Source organism: Harmonia axyridis, chromosome 3, assembly GCF_914767665.1.
Source record: "Harmonia axyridis chromosome 3, icHarAxyr1.1, whole genome shotgun sequence".
NCBI classification, from domain to species: Eukaryota; Metazoa; Arthropoda; class Insecta; order Coleoptera; family Coccinellidae; genus Harmonia; species Harmonia axyridis.
Genome location: NC_059503.1, coordinates 18582540 through 18607566, shown reverse-complemented (window position 1 = coordinate 18607566; position 25027 = coordinate 18582540). Strand labels below are relative to the sequence as shown.

The window sequence follows — 25027 nt, the reverse complement described above, 5'->3', positions numbered from 1 at the left end:
TGGCAAACAAGACGAATGTCAATTAGAAATAATTTCAATTACGGCAATATTCCCTTTTCTCAAGGAGTCGGTAGCTTTGTGTATCACAAAATATGCTACAAAAATCTTTATTCTGAATAAGACGGAAATGGTTCATGTTTCATCTGACTAGTTCATGTAGATCAGAGAATGTCTTGAGTGTAGAAATATTAGTGAGCCCAATCTTGAAGAAGTTTAAGATTAAACTGGTGATTTTTGAAGGGATAATCTTTCCCGGTATTTCACTTGATCTGCATTTAATACTTCGCCTCTAGTAAAGAAACGAGAGGAATTTACCAGGAATGATTGGTTAATCTTGTCGCTAAAATTGTATTGAATAAAATCTGATCAGTGAACACACGAGTGTTTTTACACAACTTAGTAGAAAAGAAAATTACAATTCCTTAATTTCTTCATTAAAATTGCAAAACTTCGCAGCGTGTTAGTTCAAAACGGCTTACACATATTTTATAAGGTCAATCCAGTAGCATGCCTTGCAAGACGGTAGATGGTCAGTTCAGTTGTCAAGATGAGCGCAAAAACTATAACTTGATCAAGTTGAGATAAAGCAAGTATTGTTCTTAATACTGTAGTGTTTTCAAGAAGTTGATTTACCATAATATGGAAAATTTGTGATAAATTCCAATTCATGAACCGTACTATCTTTCAAATCATATTCAATGTATTTCTATTTCAGGACGATACTAAATGCGCCACATATAGTCATTGCATAAAAATTTGGTTAGGAACTAATAACGAAACAATTTGGGTAATTTAATAAACCATTTTAAAATCTGCAGTTGAATCAAAATTAGAACATCTCTTCAAATATAGAACCCCAAACTTTGAAATTTACTCTGATTATTGAAAATTTCTGCAGCTCTATAGCACACTTCCTTCTTCATTAAAGATTGCTTTTAAGATAAAAAAATTGAATAAATTTCAAGTAACGCAAGAAATTGATTATTAGAAATCTTAACTACTTAGAACTCATTATTTTCAAAATAAACAAAAACACTTCAACACTCCTGGTTAAGTACTCTTCATTGACCAAAGAGGAATTTTTCGGGGTAAAATGGTCACTTCCAAATAAATCTGTCGTGGGCATTTCACTTATTGGATATAAAACGCTCACAAAAAAACCTAAGGTCAGGAACAAAAAAGCTAGTATGTGAATTCTAGCAAGGATCGTCATCACATATTATTTTTAATTACCCAAAGAATGTAGTTTTTTGTTCGCTTTACCAAATGAAATTCCTCAGAAAATATTATAACTAATGGCAAAACCCGCAGTCAAGGTTGCTCTTCGATGCTTGAATCAGCTAGCTAAATAAAATATGCTGTTAATTACTCAACAAAGGCATTTTCTGTTATAATGTACAAAATTATTTAATTTTATTATTGCACTACAATTTTGAAACAAAATAATAAGTTACAATTTTTTTTTTGACTATTTTCAGCAAAGGATAAAGAAGTTTTACAAAACAAGTAAATATTTTTTCAAATCTATTCAGCAAATTGAAGGAGCATTAATTTAAATTGTTTCAAAAAATGCATTGGTTGAATATATGTTTAGTATCCACGTATGGTCCATTATGAATTCATGAAAAATTTTGCAGTATTAAAGAAAGATCCAAACCAGAATCCAATTAAATTTTGATAAAAAACTCTATTACATTTTGATATTATTATTCACTGAAAACAAATAAACAAAAGGCAATTTTTTATTATTAATTGAATATCAATCAAAATAATTAAATGAAAGAGTGCTATAAAATTATGAAAAACAATGAATTTGTATGAAATGCAAAGGCTGTATTCAAACAAAATAATTTTGGTCAAACAATATTTACTCTTAACACATTTTACATGAAAATGGGAGAATTTGTATGCCTGACACTATTTTTCCCTTTGAGATGCTATACTTGAAATAACAACAAAAGAAAGCGTTACTCTACTATATACACGTAAAACAATTATTGCACATTTTTTGTTTCAAAGAAAAATCTATGAACCGACCAAATTGACAAAACAAATCTATAAACTATAAAACATAATTTAGCCAATGCACTTCATTTATGTTGAACATAATATTCTTTGGTAGTACACTCTTCATTTTAATATATATATACTTTTTTTTTTAAATAACTATCTACTAAATAAATAATTTTTTCTATACACCTAATTAATATTACAAATTTCATGTTCAATAAACTCTTATTACTTTGTTGACTTTGCGATTACACATTGGACATCTTTTTATAGCTTTCCATGTTCTTTTCGCACATTTATAACAGCAACACCTGTGGGCAATATTCCCATGAAGAAATCCAGCATTAATTGGTGAAGTATTACAAAACATGCACACTTCTTTTGAATCCACCAAAGGAGCATGTAGTTCTTCTGCCTTATCAAATATTCCAGAGCCTGAACTTATTTCTGAACCAAGATCTGAAGTTTTACCAGAAACATCAATAGATTCCTGAGACGCAGAAATACCATTAGAAATAGTTTTCTGAGGTTGTAACATTTCATCTTCTGAATGAGTTATCGAACAAGGCAGTGACTGATGATGATAAGACTTAATTTTTTTTATATACAACTCTCGTTCGCAAGAAGTGGACTTTCTTTTTCTAGTAGGCGACCCCGATATACTATTTGAAGATTTATCTCTTTTAGGCGATTTTTTTTGATCCCTCCATCTAGGTCTCTTGGTTTCGAAATCAGATAAGCTACTTTCTGACGCTTGACGTTTGCGACTGGAATTGCTCTTAACTATATCATTTAAAGTTACTTGCTTACTTGGAGACGACTTATCGGTATCTGGATTTTGTTGACTAGAAGGAATAACATCATCTTCATTGTAGGACGAAGAAGGAATAGATGCATTTCCTGTGAGATGATCCGGTATGACAATTTTATCTAATTCCAGCGGAGGACATTCCTGGCTGCTTCCTAGGCCTGAGTCTTGGGACAATCCTTTAAGGCAAGATCGTAAAGTGTCCAACTTTACAGGTGCTTCAGGTTTCTTGTTTTTCTTCGGCTTCCTAGGTTTCGGTCTCGGCGGAAACAATGTTTTTCTATCCTGCAGATCAAATAAAATAATCAATACCTATGTTCATTTAATTAACCATGGCCCTAATGATTCTATTCTCCATGTTTTCAGAATATTTCCATATAGTACTTCATCTTCATTTCAAATTCAATGACTGCTTTCAAGTACAAATTAAACCATTGATAAGTTAGTTAGAAAAGAGGATTAATTGAGATTTGATCTGCTGGGGTTATATGTAGTATGACAAGACCAAGAAAGTGGTGTTGTTTAAAATGCATAAATAAGAGTTTTGGTTTAAAAATGCGATTGGGACAAATATGATGCTCATGATTCTTATTAATTTGTACATGAGCAAACCAGTAAATTTAAGATTTGGAAAAAAATTGTAATTAAAGGCAACATACAAGATTTGTTTTACTTCATTCGAATTAGAAAAATTAGCAGAAACATGGTATGTTTTTTACAAAATACATACAATATTGAATATCAAGATTGAGAAAAATTTAATGATTAAAAATCATCACACCTATTCACTGAATATTTTAAAGAATTGAACTACATTTGATTGACAAGAAGAGTTTTGGAATCTCTATAGTTAGTATCTCTTGATGCATTTCATGTCAAAGAATGATATAGAAGTATTATTACTTTTGTAAATTATTGTGAAATAAATTGATTGTTCAAATACTTGAGATTTTTAGAGGAAAACTGAAAATTTATAATTGACTAAGATTTATAGAAAAAAAAAACTGGAATATCTCACAAATAACCGAGATTTTAGGAAAAACTTATGGAGAAATTGATTAATTTGATTATAGAAAACCCAAGTTTGATAATAATGTCCGTCAGCATTCACCTTAACATTAATTATAATTGACTGAGATTTATAGAAAAAAAAAAAAAAAAAAAAACTGGAATATATTCCAATAACCGAGATTTTAGAAAAAACGAATGTAGAAATTGATTAATTTGATTATAGAAAACCCATGTTTGATAATAATGTCCTTCAGCATTAACCAAATTATATTCTGTGTTCAATGAAAAATAAGGTCAAAATTGCTTAAAAACTTTCAGAAGTGTGTTTCAGCTTTCATCATATAAAATTCATTGTGTTCACCTTGTCCAAAACATTTTTGTCCATTCAACATAAGCAATATTTACAATATACAAAATTAAAAAATATGAATCTAGGAAACTTATCATTCAAAAGCAAGAATTTTTTTGCTAAATTGGAAGAACTGTCATTTTTATTCATATTCTATTTTAGGGTCATCTGTAATTCAATTTATTCAGAGTTCTATTTTGATATTTCATCCCAAGAAATTTAAGAATACAAAAATCTGTTTTAATGAGCTCTTTCAATATATTATTCTTACTAAAATCTGAACTGAAAAATTTAGACCTCTGGAAATAATTACTCAAAAACATCAAAGCAATTATTCTAAAATATTTAAATATATTTCAAAATTTGCTGGAAGTCGATATCCTTGACATTTGTTTAGGATCAGAAAACGAAGTTTTCATATGATGAGAAATGAATCAATCTATTCAAGAACATAGGCCTTCATAACTGTTTTTCAATGAACACCAAATATCTTGGTTTCATTCCATGATTTTTCTTGTCTGCCAATATTGGCAATTCTAAAAATCTATAAATGAAACTGTATCTATATTCTTGCTGAGAAATCCTAATAAAAATATATATTTATATATCAAAAATACAAAAATTATTTTCATAATATTGATGAATAAAAATTTAATAAATGTCTCCAATTCAAGTTAAAGTTCCATCAATTATAATTGAATGAAACATCATTCATTGAAATTCTTATCCATAATTCACAAGAACTAATGAAAATTACAAGTGGAAGTTTTTTCATTATTGAAAAAAAAAAAAAAAAAAGGTTAAAATATTCATCATTCCGACCAATCGTTCAATTATTTGGTTATGAATAAAAACAGAATAATTACTTCCTCAGCAAGTGCATGTTACCAAACAAGCAAAGTTGAAGAGAAAAGCATTTATTCAGGTTTTTATCCATTTTGAAAAGAAATCAATAAAATCTTACCACTTTCAGCAACACCCAAAAGATGGTGATTAAAAAAATTACCTGATCCTGCCAGCAGATCTTATTCACTTTTCAATTTGACTTTTTACTGATCCATTTCTAAATGCCCCCTTATGATATGTAATGGTGCGCAAATGTTTTATCAACATTTAAAAGTTCTCAAATTGGTAACACACGACACTATCACTACGTTTAACATTAGTTTTTTAGCACACCAGATTTGCATGCCTTTTAACAATATATCATTAAAGAATGCTTCTGTCTAATCATTTACATCCACACTCTTCTATATTGCACTGGTTGGTAACTTAAGAAAATAGGAAGAAATTATATCTCTAGTACTTTTAAGCTCTTAACAAAAAGATTAACAGATGTTTAGGAGATGAGTAAGATTATATAGGATAAAAATCATCAATTGAGAATAAATATGGCTAATAAATATAGAAATTCAACTTTTTATCTATATGGAACTTGTTAAAAGATTCTTTGTGGTATCATTTGTTATTTATAGGAAAAAGAAAGATGAAAATTTAATCTTACAATACAAGACCTCAATCAGCTTAAGCAAAAGCAGTGAACATAAAAATTAGAATGAGGGCTAAAAATGAATAGAAAATAAATAAGGAGAACAACGGATTATCTAAAATAATAATTGAAACGACAATGAAATTATGTATGATCTTCGGTAACAATAACTACAATTTGTACTCAATAAGAATCTTACTGAGAATGAAAGGAACATGTATAAGGATGATAATGGGTGTTATGAAAGAGCAATTGAGATAATGAAACAAAAATTATGCTTGATCACCAGCAACAATATGTTGCAAAATTAACTCATAACTGAAAATTAGTCAGGAAAGTAATGCAACAAGTTAGAACTAGTTCAAGAATTTCTTAAGAGTAACCAACCAGTACATGCAAATCTGAGAGGCTTTAGGATAACTACCTGGAAACATTTCTCGCAGTAACAAAAGAGTGGGTTATTCTTCTGGGACTTGCACTTCACACAAGTCCAAAAATCTGTTCTGTTGAAAGAAGTGTCTTCGGATGAAGTATTATCCGAATCTTCTACATCAGTCACCCATTGTTCAAAAGTGCTGTCGCAGATGGCTGCAGCTGCTGCAAGAAACATATCTCTTTCAACCTGCAAAAAATTTCATTTTAAATCCAGTCATAATATTAAATAAGAGAAGCCTGTTCATATAATTTAAAAAAGGAATATTAATATTACTAACGTCAGAGTCTCCAGAAGTGTCAAGCAGAGAGTTAGAATCACTCCCTGATGCACTATCAACTTCATATTCGATTTCGACCTCATATTCGCTGCCAAACTGTTCTGTATCTGAAGAATCCCTGACCAAGTCTACAAACAATTAATTAAAAACCATCTGATGCACATTTCCCAATGTAGCAGTCGCATACCAGTCTCAACATCTTGAAGGCTATAAACACTTTCTGTGTCTTCATTTGACAAAGCTGAACTATCACTTTCTAATTTATAGAACGGAAAAATCGGAGGCCTTCTTTGTTCAAAATTCATTTTTATTTAAAAAATGTAAGAACAATCTGAAAGAGAATTTGCAATTTTAATAAATATATACAAGGTTTAGATCAGAGGGAAATATATTATTTTATTCTTTTCTGTCTCTAATAAATATTTACGGTTTACCATATAAGCAAAGAATATGCTTAATGCTTTGAATAAATAATAATAAATACAAATTATGAGTTTGTTTTATTTTGAAATAAAAGACCAACTTGAGGATGGAATTCATCTGGGTGATATTTATAAAGAATCTTGTATTTCTAGGAAAATCAGAAAGGTTTTTATTCACAACTATTGGTGTACTTCATGATATATATATTATATTTTCCATCTGTATTCTTTAAATTATATTAAAGATGGACGATCACTTACTTCGATTAGTGGAAACAAGTTTCTTCAACCGCGTGGCTGTTAATGATTGTTGGGCGTTATCTACTTGAATGAAAAAGTTTCACTGTTTACTACCTAAACTATCACAGATATATTTGAACTAGAAGTAAATTCCTATTTTAAAAGTTTAGTTATTCAAAGAATAGTTCGAAAACAACTGAATCTCCGTTGGTTGAGAAAGACGTGATGCCGTTGAAATTCATTCAATGGTTGTAGGCGGCGTTGCCATGTTGAACATTGAAAATTCTTTCATGTGTTGAACGAAGTTACAAAATACCTATTTCAAATATTTTTTTCATCATTTGGGTAAAATTGAAAGTATTCTTTTTAGAAGACATTTAATTATTTGAATATAAATGAAATGAGATATTACATCTGTTGTTGAAGGAATTGTTTGACTTGGCAAATACATCGTGTACGTACATTATTTTCCACCTAAGTTTTAAAAAACTTGATGTTTTTCTTGAAAGACTATTAATTATGTGTATTTCATTATATATTGTACCCTTATTCCAAAGAAATTATATTGATTGATTCGGATTAGATTGTTGATACTGATATAGGTACTATATATTCTTGATTACTGGAGTCCAATTGAGTTTTGTCAAAAATGTTATTTTTATAAGTAATGTAATAGCCCTTTCTAAATTTTCTTTTGATGTACTAAATATAAAACTTCAGTTGAGTGGGTAATGGTTTTGCGAAGTAATATTTCAGCTTTTGTGAAAAGTTACTTCGCAAAAGTATTTACCACTTAGGAGATGTTTAATATGATGCATATTTTCTATAGCAAAACTATTTTCGGAAGAATTCGCAACAAATTTTCAGAATCAAAACTAGGACAAACAAAAATCATTCGGATTTTGTTGTATATCCTTTAGGAAAAACGAATTATTGACAAATTTTGAAATTTATTGCAATGTTTATTTTTCATTTCAAGATCATCTAATAAGATCGATGAGTTCTTATTATCCAGTAGATAGATTATCTTTATCTAAATACTACCGTCATATAAAGGTTTTCAGCATATTTGCAAGATATAACAATTTAGTTAAATACCTATATACCTTTAGGTGAGTTATAGTTTTAAACGAATGGTTGAACAATATCGTAAAACAGGGACCATATTCATTAAAAGATTATTTGAATGAATAATTATTTTTATTTTTATACCATTTCGTTTACATGAAGTATGTTTCTACTATTCATTATATTATTTGAATTGAATTGAAGAATTCAAATTATTGTCACCATATGAAAAATGGTGATTATCGGCAACCTCGCAACAAAATTAGCGAAATTCTACATGTACTAACTTGTGAAGTTTTCGAGGAATTCAATTATGGAATTTGGTGCATCACTTATCCGGAAACGACACGTTCGCATGCGTTTGATTTCATAAAGATAAAATATATGAAATATTGGAATATAAATCAAGAAAATTGAAATGATTGTCCGAAAATTTTTAAACGATATTAAAATTGAATATCACCTTCAATGTATTTCATTTTTTTTTGGTAATTCACAAAAAATGAGGTTCTTAATTTCTGCCATATTACTGAATCATTGCTTTTGACTTACAATTTCTGGTTCTTATGGAGACAAGACACAATAAAATATATCATACTATTAAATTTATTTCTAATACATTTTGAATAATTTCTTTTGTAATGTTGATATTGGTATGATGACATATATCATCGATAATCCAAATTGTCAAAGTCAAATTCTGACTAATTTACAAATGACAGAAGTAAGGCCTATTTGTTTATCATACTAGATCGAATAAAATTTTGAGTAATAATCTGGATAATCTTAATGTTTTTCAGAACTTATTAATATGCCTTTAGCAAATGCATTTGAACCATGGCAAGTGCAGCACGCCGAAACGGAGGTAATAATAAAAATACATGTTTACGAATATGCCAACGTTTTCTTCATTTCTTCCATAAAACCAATTCATCCGAAAGAATGGGGTTGCACAGTGGTTTATTTTAATAATGTTATTTATTTACAGCCTTTGGAATTTCAAGATCTCTAAGAATTTTATCTGTACGTAATTTGTTTATTGATTTAGCAAAAGTACATAATAGCATGTTTTAATGAAAATTGGAAGAATAATATTCAAAATTCATCAAGATAATCCCTTAAAGAGTGTCCTAAACATATATTGAATACTAAACAAAAAGCATAAATTAAAAATATTTTTCATTGATTAAAAATATTTGGAGAATAGCTTGAATCAATTTAATTCAACAAATCGGCAATTGCTTCAGTAAAACACAAAATATTTTTTAACGCTTGAAATAAACCTTTTGCTCAATTATTTTAGGTATCTATCTTGCAATAATAAAGTAACCAATTAACATATGTATTTGATGTCGTATATGTATGTCAATATTTTTTTTTTGATAGTCACAATCTGGTGAAGGAGATGATGCTCAAAACTCAGATGAGGGCCATGGAAATGAAGGTGAACATGAAATTGAACTTGGGGAGGTAAGTTTCAGATTTCATGTCATTCTACAATTTTGAAATATTGAGTTATGAGAGCTCATGGGAATATTTATTCTTAGCATAAACTGCTTACCTATCACTTATCTTCAAATTAATTCTTGGTAGTGATGGAAATGTTTTATCTGGATTATGATTTCATATGATCTATTAAGAATTACATTGATTAGTCATTTTATTTGTTCAAGGCATTACTCAACTGTGATGAATCTAATTAGTACTTTTAAGATTGTGCTGATTAATAATGAAGTTTAAAGTTATTAACTGTTTTTTTATGAACTTAGCATTAGTTTTGTTAAAATATATTTTTATAGTTATGAAAGTAGTATGTTATTTAGAATATGATTTATGATTTTTGCTGTTTCAAAAATTCATTTTATGATGTTCTGATCTAATATATTTTCTCATTTAACAAATTTGATGCAGGTTATTAGGGATGGCCATGACAAGGCAGATCCTGGTCAGTTCGAACTACTCAAAGTATTGGGAGAAGGTTCTTTCGGAAAAGTATTTCTGGTTCGTAAAGTGGTTGGCTCTGATGCGGGTATGTTGTATGCAATGAAAGTACTTCGAAAAGCAACTCTGCGTGTAAGAGATCGATATAGGACAAAAATGGAACGAAACATCCTAGTAGATGTTGAGCACCCTTTCATTGTAAAACTTCATTATGCTTTCCAGACAACTGGGAAATTGTATTTAATATTGGATTTTCTCAGAGGTGGTGATTTATTCTCAAGACTGAATAAAGAGGTGAAAGTTGTCAAATTCATAATTTTACAATTTTAAATGATTTTTTTCTAGGTTATGTTTACCGAAGAAGATGTTAAATTTTATTTAGCAGAATTAGCCCTGGCTTTGCATCATCTCCATACGATAGGGATTATATATAGAGATTTGAAGCCAGAAAATATACTTTTAGATGCTGATGGGCATATTGCTCTTACTGATTTTGGTTTATCAAAAATGCCACTAGAAGAAGAAGAAGGAAAGACTTATAGTTTTTGTGGAACAGTAAGACTTTCAAAAATTTCAGGAAATATCATTGCACAACTGAAATTTTCAGGTGGAATACATGGCTCCTGAGGTTGTTAATAGAAAAGGACATTCTTTTGCTGCAGATTGGTGGTCATTTGGAGTTCTTATGTACGAGATGCTTACTGGTAGTCTACCTTTTCAAGCTGGTAATAGAAAAGATACAATGACACAAATTCTTAGGGCAAAATTAGCTATGCCAGCTAATCTAAGCCCAGAAGCACAAAGTTTGTTGAGAGTTCTTTTCAAAAGAAATCCAACTAACCGATTAGGAGCAGGACCCGGAGGTATAGAGGTAATTTAAATCAAATGAAATTTTCATATTATTTTATCACTTATTGTAATTTAGGATTTTAAGAAACATGAATTTTTTGCTTCGATTGACTTTGATGCTCTACTCTCAAAAAAAGCAAGACCTCCATTTCAACCTGCAGTGTGTGGTCCAGAAGACGCTTATTTTGACTCTGAATTCACCAGTAAAACTCCTAGGGATTCACCTGGTGTACCTGCAAGTGCCAATGCCCATGAATTATTTAGGGGGTGAGTGTTTTTTTACCTGCAATTACAGCTTATGGTGAAAAGGAAAATATTACTGCTTCAAAGATTTTTTGAAACACAACTCAGATGGAATACCAAGAATTTAGACTTTCAAGAACGATTTATGGGTATCCCAAATTTGTTGTCTAGTGAGGGGACCTCAGAATCTCTATGAGCCAGAAAAAAAAAATTAATGGCACATTTTTGGACTCGATTTTTGAGAGAATTCATTATTTTATTCATAATTTTCAAGTTATAAGAGAAAATTGGAAAATGATGTGAAAAAAAAAGTTCTCATAACTTCTTCAATAGGGCTGCCATTATCATGAAACAAAAACATTCTATAGGCACTTTTTTCAATAGAATCTATTAGTGTAATCATTTGTTTTTTCATTGCAATTAGTTCTGAAGTTATAATACAATCTTGTTTTTTTTATTTGTAAACCATAAAAAAAATTCCCCTTTCTCAAAAATATATAACATGATAAATAAATCTTTCATCAAACTATAAAAATCATCAAAAGTTTCAGTTTTACACGGCAAATTAACCTACTGCCTATCTATGATAAAATGCTGAAATATTAAAAAAAAAATTGTTAAATCAGGAGACCATAATTTGATGAAAAGATTTTAAAAAATTGTCAGATTTTGAATTCGTAACTGAGATAATTTGATTTCAAACTATGTATTTGTCCTATTCTTGAATAATTTTTTTGTATCTTGAGATCAGAGAAACATTTCTTTTTTTTATTTGCTTTGTTTTTTCAATTGGCTTCGATATTTTATTTTTTCATTTGAAGTTTATTGGATTATAAAGAAAAGGTTTAATTTTGCCTTTTTCATTTTCATCCTCTTTCTAGTCTTAACCCTTAGGTAACGCTTACATTATTGAGAGTTTATTGAATGTATTTTGATGAATAAACTCTCTTATTATTATTATTATTATTATTGGGCTACATTAGACCTGAAAGAAGGCCTCAAAAAAGGCTAGTGTGGTACGGGTTTTATCTATTCATTTAGATTATATTAATGTTCAGGTAGTTTTTTCCATTCTTCTGAGATTTGATTTATTCATCGCTTTTGAAGGTTTGAAATGTTGGGTAAAAAATGTAGTACAATTTTTTCAATTGCATTAATCTATTCAACATTTGTTTGAAATAATTGGAACTCTTTGATATAGTTTTAGTTTTGTTGCTCCATGCTTACTGCAAAATGGTACTGATGTGAAAAAAATATTTGAAACACCTTCCAAATCTGTTAGAACTACAGAACGAAATTTCTTCGATGATTATACCTTGATGGATATTCTAGGATATGGTAGTTATAGCATTTGTAAATTAGCAAGACACAATACAACAAATCAACAGTATGCAGTCAAGGTGAGATTGCTTATATTGGAATTTATTTTTGTAGCCAGGACAAAAAAATTCGATAGTTAAAAGCTTACAAGGATTTATGCATATCTAAAATTTTTTGTTGGTTAGTATTATTTATTTCAAATTGGATATTTTGGTTGAAAAGATAATGTATTTTGATTACTATTTATACTGAACTTTTTGATTTGATTGCAATATTTCATATGTTAATTTTTATATATTCGACAGATTATTCAGAAATCAATGTGTGACTGTAGAGAAGAAGTGGAAATTCTTCTGCGATATGGTCATCATCCAGGTATTGTCAGTTTAAAAACAGTTTTTGAAGATGCAGGGAAAGTATACATGGTGCTTCAGTTATTACGTGGTGGAGACTTACTAGAGTACATGATGAAGAGAGTAAGTGTGACTTACTAATCATTTGCAATAATATGAAAAATACATTCAATAGTTTGTTTATCAAAGTTCTGACTGATTTATTGGTAGAACTTATTCATTGACTCTTTAAATTCATTTCAAAAATAAATTTGGTTAGAATAATTCACTTTTTATTCAGCATCATTTGCAAGAAATAGAAGCAGCAGCAATATTGAAGTCCCTTGTTAATGCAGTTGCTTATCTTCATGAGAATGGAGTGGTACATAGAGATCTTAAACCAACCAATATTCTCTTTGCCAATGAAAATTGCACACCTGAAAGTGTTACTATCTGTGATATGGGATTTGCGAAACAGGTACAATTAATTTTTCAGTTTATTTTTTTCTTTTTTAAGTAATTTGGACAAAATATTTTTGACTAACTTAATTAAATTAAATCAAAAATTACATTCAATATTTCAGTTGAGAGCTGGTAATGGTTTGTTGATGACCCCATGTTACACAGCCAACTATGTTGCTCCGGAAGTATTGAAGCGCCAGGGTTATGATGCAGCCTGTGATATTTGGTCTTTAGGTGTGGTATTATTTATAATGCTTTCAGGTCGTTGCCCCTATAGTACAGCACCCAATGATAGCCCTCAAAAAATATTAGACAGAATAAATACTGGTAAACTTGATTTGCAGGTGAGTTTCAATGATAATGAATAATTTAATTATACTAATAACTCAATTTCAATCAATTCTATATTTTTTTGTTAGTTTTGAAAACCAAACATTATTAAAATAATGTTCATTTACATTGAGAAGAATTTTTTTAATGATCATGGTATAATTCAATGTGAAGCTGTCGGTTCACTTTTGAATTATATAATTGTTTACGTTTATAAGCTTCAGAGAGGTCTCACAGGGTCCTAAGAATTGGGATAGAAAACATCGACATAAGCAATGTGTTTAGCCACATTGTTCCCAAAATTTAAGTTGTTCCTTTTGGGTACAACACTTTTGATGTCACAGATTTTTGGATGATAGAATTTACAATGTTTGGAGAATGCGCAGATTTGGTTGACTGACGGGATCCGGGTATTCTCCAAAATTGCATGAGCTAAAAATTATTTGCAAATCTGCATGTGCATTTTATGAGTGATTGTATCCAGTTTAATTAATTTCAGAGTGGTCAGTGGGCCTTAGTTTCTCAAGAGGCAAAAGCTCTAGTAGTTGAAATGTTGCACATATCACCTCAAAGAAGGCCAAATGCTACACAGATTGCTAACCATCCATGGGTCAGACAACCATGTACTATTGGTTCACATACAATGAATGTGCCAGTTCCAAATCAGTTTGAGAACCAAGTAGTTCCTAGTGGAGAGAGTATTCATTTGAGAGAAACAGTTGCTGCTACTTTCAGAGCGATAGCAAATTCTCCTCAAGTAGTCCATCACTTAGGCCCAGTAGCTATGTCTGAATTGGCAAGAAGGCGACTAATTAAAAAACCTGTTAGGTTATAAATTTTTTCATCACATCTGGGGTTAATAAAACTGCTGAGGAAATTTTGTTATCGAGAAATTCAGGTATGAACAATTAGTTATTATTATCATTGTACAAACATATAAGTTGGAAAAATATTTCTCCTATTTCAGTATTAGTGTCTTAAGTTTCAGCTTTTGATTGTATGTCAATGTGCACAATGGAATTTACAATGGGCGGAATTTGATAAATGTTGAACATTGAATAAAGCTTTGTTCATGGAATTGAAAAAAATTTTAATTTAATTAAAACATACCATTACAATTATTTTGTCAATTATGAGAATATTATGCGCACAATATCAATAGTAACTGATTCTAACATAATTTCATACTGAACGATCAGTATCTCATTTTATCCCCTTTTTTGAGTTTATACATCACATGTTTGATTCAGATTGCTTTTAATATATTTGAAATATTCGGAATTGTATTTTTGGCTATAAGTGAATTTATTTTGATAAACAATAGTAAATATTAATTTCAGTATAACCATGAAAAATTATGATAATATAATTTAATTCCTGGAAATTGTGATTTTGAGTTACTTTTCTCATATTTATAATTATTTGATATCTAATGCCAAACTATCAATATTTTAAAGAATATAACTGTAATATATTTTCAAAGAAATAGTAGATACTGATCAAGTTTTTCTGTACTCTTCTAGTGAATATTGGATATGAATATAGATAGATATATATTTCCTAGTTATGCATATAGCAGTTGAAACTATTTTTGACATCTGTTATTTAGGAAACATTGAAATTGTAGAATAAAATGTAACACAGAATTAAAATATCTATACATAACTATAAACTCGTCATGATGTTGAGAACCTTCCAGTCATAGCACAATAAATGAAAATAATTTATAGGAATAACTTCATTGATGGATAGAAGAATATATTAGTTATGTCCCTGGTGATAACCACAGTTTATATTAATAAATATCATCTTCAACTAGATGCCACTGATTATTATGAGAAATGTATGACTTCTGGGGTTTATTTAATATTACTTATGTGAATTTTTGTTCAAAAATCAATTCACATTTTTTACTTCATCATACTGCCTATATAATGAACACTTTAATCAATGCTATGTTTTAGTAGCAATCAGTACAAGTTAAAAAAATCATAGTGATTTCTTCCAGATGTTGAAAGTTCGTTGTAGAATTAGTGAAACTGAAAATATTTCAACCTGTAGTATTTTCTCTGAAAAATTTTCAACTGAAACTAATAATAAGAATAATTCATACTACTTGATGATAATATTTATATGGTTATATGAAACAATTTCTAGTCATTTCCAATAAGGTGTTGTTTTCTAACGAAACATAGGTTGGCCAAAAGCAAATTTGAGATGAGTATTATATTAGTTGATATAGCCGAAAATCTGTATGACAGATTTTTAATTTGCGGGATATATATTTGTCCTTAACATCATTGCCAACTCAGTACTCATATGAATCGAGTCACTAATTATGCAAAGAAAATAAAACTATAGGTCATCTAGTTGATATTAATCTATCTGAATATACAATAACTCAATTTTTGTACTCGAACCTTCATGTTGAAAATTTGTTTGGTCCACCTTTGTTTTAGGTTTCTGATCAATTTTTTCTTGTGCTGAATTAACTATAAATTTGTTAATTTTAATGAGAAAATTATTGCCTCTAACAGTTTAAATTTCCAACTAATTGTTTTGTTCTTCTTTATTTTTGTCTAATTTGTCAGAGAATTAAAATTGAGTCGATGAGAAAGAATTTCTTGATTGATACTGATATATGTTTTGCACAATTGTACAAATTAATTTTGAATGTTAACTTCATAAGCAAAAAAATTATATGTGAATCTTCTAATATTTTTTACTCGAATTATTTTCTTTGATGTATTGTTATTATTCAATCTTTGTTTTCAATAATGTTTTTAAGGGATGATAGGAAATTGGAAATATAAAAAAATAATTCGAATCCAGAATACTACTAACCGAAATTTTTTTTATGTAGAATGGTATAATAAGCATTGTTTTGCCATATTTTTTGTTCCTTTATAATAAACTATTAGTTATAAGCATGTTTATTGTCAAGAACTTATTTAAATATAGCATATCAGTGTTCACATGAAATATAAAGAGTTGCAACTATTCATCAATTTGCACAGGATGAGTTTATTGAACATTTGACTGTGCGGAGTTGGGTAGGTTGAAAAATAATCATATTAATTGGAATTTGTCTGTTAAGGCCTCAGTAATCTATAAACTTGATGTATATTTTTATTATATAAAATGTTTATATTTACATACCATTTTTAATGTAGTTGAAATGAATAAAGGTAAATTCCCCTTGTGTTGTTGATGTTAAAGCGTTTCGTTCTTCACATATTAATAAATAAAATCTTGATAAAGATTAAATATTTGCTATTTCTTTTTTTTTTTCTGTATTAAGTATTAATTTGTCATGCAAATCGGAGTTCTCTCTAAGAGGAAAAAAAGCCTATAGTATCGAAATATTTTTATTTTCAATTATTTTGAGCAACTGAATACACATATTCGGTTTGAAAAAATGCCAACTCTTAAAAAGATAAAAAAAAATTTAACATAAAAAACTTTTTTTTTGAATAAACAAAATTATTTTTCATTTGAAGTATTCTTAAAAACTGATGGTTTGAATGATAATACTTCATTTATCAAGGGCTTCACTTGATCTAAAGTTAAAAATATAAAAGATCTATTTTCTGTGAATGCTAAATATTTATCAGTAAGGGCTTCACAAAAACCTCTCATGAAAATTCTCAAATTTTTACCACTTCGATCAATTATATCCAAATCAAAATAATAATTATTACTATCTTCTATTGGTCCGACTAATTGTACTGACCAAAAGAAAGTTTGATTAACAAATTTCCAATGTAATACAAAAATGTTTCTCATATAATTTATGATAAAACAATCCTCTTCTTCATTTTCCTCGTTTGGATCAAAAGGTATACTGACAGAATGGCATTCTATAATGTGATCTCTATGTTTTTGCCGACAATGTTCCCAAATATGATGCTTCAAACCAGACCATGAACAGGAAGTATAATCTGAAGTCGGACAAAGGAACGCACTATACTGACATGAATGTTCATGTTGTTTAATATTTTTGGCAGTAGAAATAAACTCGCAGCCCTTTTCAGAATTTTTACAAGGATATTTTATATAAGAAGTCATATTTTCAACAGCAAAATTCTGAGCAGCACCAAAAGGTTTTGTGCATGTTGGACATTGTTTTACTTTACTCTTACATTGTCCACAAATACTATGACCAATTTCACATTGAAAAATAGGTGGCACCATATATTCAAAACAAACAGGACACTCAATTGCCTTCAACATTTCCATATCTGCATTGCTTAAAACATCAGACTTTGCCTTGGCTGCATTAGATTTATCTTGAAGCTCTACTATTTCTATATCTGCAATGATCATTACAGGTTTCTCCAATTGAACTTGAACTTCCACTGAATCTATTTCAAAACCGTCTTGGTCATTTAAAGTAATCACTTCTTTTGTTTCAAATTTTATTGTTTTACCTGATATTGGATTTTTCAATTTCAAGGTATATTGGAATTTTTCAGATTCATTCCTTTGAATTGCTTGAACAGAGCACCAAAATTTTTTTTCTTTTATGTCACCACGTCTTCTTACTAGGAATAAACTATCAGAATAAGTCAATAAGCTGATATCTTCGAAATTATTTACAAAATTTACTTCGAATGAAGGTTCATTCATTAAATATGTGACATGATATTCTTCAAAGTGCTCTAAAATAGTTTCTATATCACCTATCCAATCACAAGTTTCTGATATTGCAACTGGACAGTTCACTCTTCTATGAAAACAGCTGATTTCATGACTCCACATAGTTTTCCCAGTTCGACTCTCTAAACAACCATATTGCTTATTCATACAAGGGAACGATATAACTTCAAGGAGTATTTCAAAAAGGTTATTTCTGATACCTTGTGGGTTTTTCAAATCAATGCATCTACCACATATTGAATCACCATTATTTGAGCTATAAATGGGTGGAACTGACAAAAAATATTTGCAGCTAGCACAAAGTACTTTTTCAGTTAGAAAACTGGGCAATGCATAACTCAAATTAGTACCGTCAAATGTAGTCATTTTATTGTTCTATATTCAGAAGTATTATTTTGCTGATGAGTGACGATGTATTCTGTAAAATAAAAAAAAAAGTTTCATTCATCAATTCAAAAGGAACTAGTAAATACTGATGGTAAGAATCATATATGAATGGTGTTTTTTATTCTGAAGCGAAAGATAATTTCAAACCGTAAACCAATATTACTTAAGTGGGTAAAATTTACTGGGGCTGGGGGGTTCCCCGGTTTCAGAAGATGTTTTAGTTGCAATCGTAAATAGTGTATTGGAAATAAATAACTCTTTTGGAATAAATAATACGTTACCTTCTATGGAACCAGTAACGACTGTAATGTAATGGCACTAATATAAGAACAAACATAAATGCATCTGCATCAATAAAAAATATAGCCTTGAATCTTGACTTTCGTAGTACCGATGACATAGACATTCGATTATGGAAGTATTCAGTTCACAGAAATACTCGATCGAATTAATTATGAAAATACTCAAATCTTTGAGTATATAATAACAAGAGGTAGCATGTACATCTATCTTGTCCTTTGAAGATTCTTGCGAACGGAAGGGGCGGTTCTGAAAAAACCTCTGATTATCCATCAGTTAGTTATTCTTTATTCTCTGTCAACATTCCTTTCCGTTTCTGTCAAAGTTGTAAACAAATACATAATTGAAAATGGTTATTTGTGGATCTTGTGGATGTACTAAAATTTAAAAACAAATGAATGCTGGTATAACATTTCACACGTAAGCGTGACTTTATCTTTGAAAATAATAGTTTGCTCTTATCATTTTTCTGAAGATTACTTACCATCATATGTGCACCTTATACTGAATACATTTGTTTTTTTTTCGATATTTAACTGAATTTTAATGCTTTCATTGCTTCAAATATACCATGCACCCCCACAAAGAATATTATTCTTTTAATATTATACTTACTACGAACAAAGTGTTTGGATCTGTGTTATCAACAAGCGAATTTGAGGAAGTATATACAAATGCTTTATGCTTCAATATTACTGCTTCTTTCTAAACTGCACAAAGCGTATACAAAACCTGTTTGCAGGCCTTGGTATTTTGGGGATCTGTGGAATGTTCATTATTTTATCACATTTTTATGAACGATAATTGTAAATTGTTATTTATTATTGTTTCCTTCAATAAAAAAATGATTATTATATATGTTTTTCCTTTCAATTTTTTATTTCAATTCCAGTTCAAAACAGCATTCTGCATATTAATGAATATATGTCAAAAAAATGCAAATTTAATAACTGTACAATATGTACAGTTTCATTAACTTAGGGAAAATTCATACAGCCCAAAAATGACAATTTCAAATAGAATAACACGATATGAACTAACATTTATTCATTTCAAAAATCATTTACAAGTTTAATGATCTCCGATTCATTTTCCTTGCATTTCAATTCATATATTACTGTTATTTGAAAGGAATTATTGTCGCGTTATTTATCGTGAAATTGTTATTTTGGACTACATAAAGTATCTTTTATTATATCAACCCAACCTCATCTTCCCTTTCCATTATTAACATTTAGTTGTTTCATTTTAATATATCTATTTTGATACTCAGTGCTGACATTCGTTATTGAAAATGAAGTTTCTAACCTACTACGCCACTGCTTATGGAAACTGGAGTCGGCCATATGCAGAATCATTTTTGGTCCTTTTATGCTCCCTCCTGTTATTCTATACTCAAAGACTCAAACCGATTATGAGAATACTCGAATCAATTACGAGACTACCGATTATAAGAGAACTCAAGTCATTCAAAATTTGTGGAAAACCGTTGCTGGCCTAGTATAACTAAATCATAAAATTCTGAACTCTATACTTTCAACTTTATCAATAATAGGATCTGTCTTTTAACGTTCGTTCACCGAACAGATCGCTGTATAATTTCGTAATGATGTCTGAAATTTTCGGATCCGGGATTGGTTTCAAACGATAAGGTTCAACCACTGAACTGTAGAAGAAACAGCACGCCGTGTTAAAAATTGTAATCACAGAAAATCAACTCTAATTTCTTCACAGCACTTTTGACCATAAATTTGAATGAACGCACGTTATTTTCCCTTATTTGCAAGTCTGTATTTTAGACATCTTACAACTGCAAACTATAAAGGGAAAGTCAGCAAATTATAAAACCATATCTTGTATTCTTGGTTGCCGTACATAAGGCGAAAAATATAACCAAAATTTCAAATTATTCAAAGAGTGTATATATTTATCTGATATAATTCAACCGACCTAATATCGATAAAAAATGAGGAAATTTGAGGGAAATAGCAACGATTTCCCTGTGGAAAAAATATTAATATTTCATGACAAAGAAATTCAATATTTTGATTGAAGTTTTTTCTCTACTTATCAAATTAGAGAGAAAGCCTCAGGAAATTGACGATTAAGCAGCAATTAATTGAGTAAAACCAATTTTCCTTTCAACGATGTATATAATTCCTGTCACGATTTACGGGACCCTTTTTGAGGAACAAATGAAAATGAATTTGGCCGAAGAAATCGCGGAGTGGACAAAATGGGTCGAATTAGCTATCTTTCAGTCTTTCACTGAATTATAACAGTAGTCACGTCCTGTACGCAGATGGCCTCAGCATCACAAATCAGTCTGTACTGCATTGCTTCTACCAGATAACTCATATGAAATGTGTAATTACATTTGGACGTTCTTTTTGCTGTACTTGTATCCTACGCTAGACGCCTTATAAGAGCATTATGGCTGAGAATTTCGGACAAGCTGGAATTAATTTATTATTGCTGAAACAATTACCGTTATTTCTGTTACAAATGTAACAATCACAACATGAATTTTAATGTAATTGACCGCGGTGCCAGGGCCTGGCATCTATATTTATCAAATTTTAGCTTTGCACGTTCTTTCAGGCAACTCAAAATACATCCTTCGAAGTGTCAAATTATACTCTATGATTGTTCGCTCGGTCGGAGGAAAAATGTTTTTTCGAGAATATTTTGTTGTATAAACCTCCTCATGATTGTAATGAACACAACAAAAAAAGAGTTAACCAATTTGGTGCAGTCGTTTGAACGTGATGCCCTTATATAATATCCTCTTTTATAAACAGGATGGTCCAACGAAAACTCAACACATTGATTTTCCGACTTGAAAATAAAAATTCGGAAAATCGCTCAGGGAAAAAATACAGTTGGCTTGATGACGAGTTTCCGGGGTCTGCACCAGGGAAATCAACCATCATTGATTGGTACTTATGCTAAGTTTAAACGTGGTGAAATGAGCACCGAAGACGGCGAACGCAGTGGTTGCCCAAAAGAGGCTGTCACCGACGAAAAAATCAAAAAAGTTCACAAAATAATTTTGAATGAGTGTAAAGTGGAGTTGATCGGGATAGCAGTCATTGTGAAGATATCATCCGAACGTGTAAATCATATCATTAACGAATATTTGTTCATGAGAAAGCTGTGAGCAAAATGGGTGCAGCGCGAGCTCACAACCGATCAAAAGCAACAACGTGTTAATGATTCTGAGCAAGGTTTGAAGCTGTTTAAGTGAAAAAACCTGAATTTTTCGTCGATATGTGACAATGGATGAAACATGGCTCGATCATTTCACTCCGGAGTCCAATCGACAGTCAGCTGAGTGGACTGCACACGATAAACCGAATCCAAAGCGAGAAAAAACACAACAGTCAGCTGGTAAGGTTGTGGCATCAGTATCCTGGGATGCGCAAGTATAATATTCATTGATTACCTCCAAAAGGGCTAAACCATCAACAGCGATCATTATATAGTGTTATTGGATCGTTTAAAGGATGAAATCGTTATAAAACCCCATTTGAAGAAAAAAAAGTGTGCTGTTTCATCAAGACAATGCGCCGTGTCACAAGTCAATGAAAACAATTGGGCTTCGAATTGCTTTTGCATTCACCGTATTTGCCGGATCTTGCCCCCAGCGATTTTTTCCGTTCTCAGACCTCAAAATAATGCTCGCTGGAAAGAAATTTAGCGCCAATGAAGAAGTAATCGCCGAAACTGAGGCCTATTTTGAAGCGAAAGTCAAATCGTACTACAAAAATTGTATCGAAATGTTGGAAGGTCGCTATAAATGCTGTATCGCCCTCGAAGGCAACTATGTTGAATAATAAAATCGAATTTTGCCAAAAAAATGTGTTTTACTATGGTAGACTGGGGACGTTTCAATTAGATTCAAATATTCAACCGTTTTCGAAAAAATGGGGTTATCTTATCAAAAAACTGAGGTATTATTAAGAGGTCGGCGGAAATTTGTATTTAGATACTATTTCATTTCAGGCACCTTATTTGAAATAAAGGAGTAGGTATTATTATTATCATTAAACAAAACAACTAATTTTCCAGCATCTGTATCTACTGACGCCACTTATGGCCGATTCGCATGGGCTGTAGAGCGTGCTGACATTCCGCAAATAAGCTTGTTACCTCCCGTCTTTGGATTAATTCCGGAAAGGTGAATTCGCCGAGCGCAAGGAACGCAGCCTGCTACATCAAGAAGCTAGCAACTCCCCCTTCCGAAACTTACAACACATACGCAACCCGCACGTCTTATGATTTACTGAACTACGAACTACTCAATTATTTATCAAAGCTGGATTATTAGGATCAAGGCACGACACACGTGGTGGTTTCCTGTGTGGTAATTATTTATGGTGTGTCATGGCTTAAGTGTTAGTCGGTTGACCGAGTTAAACCATTATGTTTCTGCAGGTGTGTGAATGGGAGAAGTGGTTTTGAACATTGGGAATTGAATGAAGTAAACTCTTCCACACCAACATCAGAATTTCATTTAGGGAAGAAAATCACCAAATGCTGATATGAAGTAGCTTCAGGAAGAGTGAGGCCTGGAATCATCTGGTTTCTTCCACATTTCGTCTGGTGTTCCACAGGGTTCGATACTGGGATTTATACTTTTTTTTATTTATGTGACGGATATGAATGATATAATTTTAGTGCTTTCAACCAAAACAAGTACATACTGACACATTTATTCCTGCTGATACTGTAAACTTTAATAATCTCAGGAACCAGTTGAGTATGGATTATAATCAGCGAAAAACTCAATTATTTATCAAACATGGATTATTAGGATCAAGGCACGACATACGTGGCGGTTTTCTGTGTATTAATTATTTATGATGTGTCATGGCTTAAGTGCAAGTCGGTTGATCGAGTTAAACCATTATGTTTCTGCAGGTGTATGAATTGGAGAAGTGATTTTGAACATTGGGAATTGAATGAAGTAAACTCTTCCACACCAACATCAGAATTTCATTTAGGGAAGAAAATCACCTAATGCTGAGAGGAAGTAGCTTCAGGAGAGTGAGGCTCTGGAATCTTCTGGTTTATTCCATCTTTTGTCTGGTGTTCCACAGGGTTCGATACTGGGATTTATACTTTTTTTTATTTAGGTGGCGGATATGTATGATATAATTTTAGTGCTTTCAACCAAAACAAGTACTGGCACATTTATTCCTGCTGATACTGTAAACTTTAATAATCTCAGGAACCAGTTGGGTATGGATTATAATCAGCGAAAAACTCAATTATTTATCAAACATGGATTATTAGGATCAAGGCACGACATACGTGGCGGTTTTCTGTGTGGTAATTATTTATGATGTGTCATGGCTTAAGTGCAAGTCGGTTGATCGAGTTAAACCATTATGTTTCTGCAGGTGTATGAATTGGAGAAGTGGTTTTGAACATTGGGAATTGAATGAACTAAACTCTTCCACACCAACATTAGAATTTCATTTAGGGAAGAAAATCACCAAATGCTGAGAGGAAGTAGCTTCAGGAAGAGTGAGGCTCTGAAATCATCTGGTTTCTTCCATCTTTTGTCTGGCGTTCCACAGGGTTCGATATTGGGATTTATACTTTTTTTTATTTATGTGGCGGATACGTATGATATAATTTTAGTGCTTTCAACCAAAACAAGTACTGGCACATTTATTATTCCTGCTAATACTGTAAACTGTAATAATCTCAGGAAACAGTTGGGTATGAATTATAATAAGCGAAAAACTCAAATATTTATCAAACATGGATTATTGGGATCAAGGCACAACACACGTGGGGATTTTCTTTGTGGTAATTATTTATGATGTGTCATGGCTTAAGTGTAAGTCGGTTGATCGAGTTAAACCATATTAATAAAGAATATTGGGAATTAAGTGAACTAAACTCTTCCACACCAACATCAGAATTTCATTAAGGGAAGAAAGTTACCAAATGCTGAGAGGAAGTAGCTTCAGGAAAGTGAGGCTCTGGAATCATCTGGTTTCTTCCATCTTTTGTCTGGTGTTCCACAGGGTTCGATACTGGGATTTATACTATTTTTTTATTTATGTGACGGATATGAATG

General features: G+C 30.7%; 3 protein-coding genes across 9 annotated transcripts; 1 reads left to right on the top strand and 2 right to left on the bottom strand.

The window, feature by feature from the left end:
- Nucleotides 1-1728: 1728 nt before the first annotated feature.
- LOC123676533 lies at nucleotides 1729-8766 on the bottom strand. 2 transcript variants are annotated; one of them, XM_045612473.1, is made up of 5 exons: nucleotides 8663-8766; nucleotides 6568-6711; nucleotides 6381-6508; nucleotides 6092-6289; nucleotides 1729-3103 (listed from the first exon to the last, which is right to left on the bottom strand). In XM_045612473.1, the coding sequence occupies exons 2-5, from the start codon at nucleotides 6683-6685 to the stop codon at nucleotides 2225-2227; spliced, it is 1323 nt and encodes a 440-aa protein (XP_045468429.1). In that variant the 5' UTR covers nucleotides 6686-6711; nucleotides 8663-8766; the 3' UTR covers nucleotides 1729-2224. The 2 variants fall into 2 exon arrangements, with proteins under 2 accessions (XP_045468429.1, XP_045468428.1); XM_045612472.1 differs by lacking the exon at nucleotides 8663-8766 and adding an exon at nucleotides 7064-7292.
- A 21-nt stretch (nucleotides 8767-8787) lies between these two features.
- On the top strand, nucleotides 8788-16798 carry LOC123676531 (ribosomal protein S6 kinase 2 beta). Of its 5 annotated transcripts, XM_045612466.1 has the most exons (13): nucleotides 8818-8834; nucleotides 8911-8975; nucleotides 9099-9133; nucleotides 9497-9580; nucleotides 10022-10345; nucleotides 10397-10606; nucleotides 10659-10922; nucleotides 10977-11167; nucleotides 12345-12543; nucleotides 12769-12939; nucleotides 13097-13273; nucleotides 13380-13601; nucleotides 14087-16798. In XM_045612466.1, exons 2-13 carry the CDS (start codon nucleotides 8948-8950, stop codon nucleotides 14420-14422), a joined length of 2241 nt encoding a protein of 746 aa, XP_045468422.1. In that variant the 5' UTR covers nucleotides 8818-8834; nucleotides 8911-8947; the 3' UTR covers nucleotides 14423-16798. The 5 variants fall into 5 exon arrangements, with proteins under 5 accessions (XP_045468423.1, XP_045468422.1, XP_045468420.1 ...); XM_045612467.1 differs by lacking the exon at nucleotides 9099-9133 and having other exon boundaries at nucleotides 8788-8834; XM_045612464.1 differs by having other exon boundaries at nucleotides 8834-8975.
- Nucleotides 16799-16939: 141 nt separating this feature from the next.
- Nucleotides 16940-19442, bottom strand: LOC123676532. 2 transcript variants are annotated; one of them, XM_045612471.1, is made up of 2 exons: nucleotides 19418-19442; nucleotides 16940-18664 (listed from the first exon to the last, which is right to left on the bottom strand). In XM_045612471.1, exon 2 carries the CDS (start codon nucleotides 18610-18612, stop codon nucleotides 17071-17073), a length of 1542 nt encoding a protein of 513 aa, XP_045468427.1. In that variant the 5' UTR covers nucleotides 18613-18664; nucleotides 19418-19442; the 3' UTR covers nucleotides 16940-17070. The 2 variants fall into 2 exon arrangements, with proteins under 2 accessions (XP_045468427.1, XP_045468426.1); XM_045612470.1 differs by lacking the exon at nucleotides 19418-19442 and adding an exon at nucleotides 18915-19233.
- Nucleotides 19443-25027: the final 5585 nt, after the last annotated feature.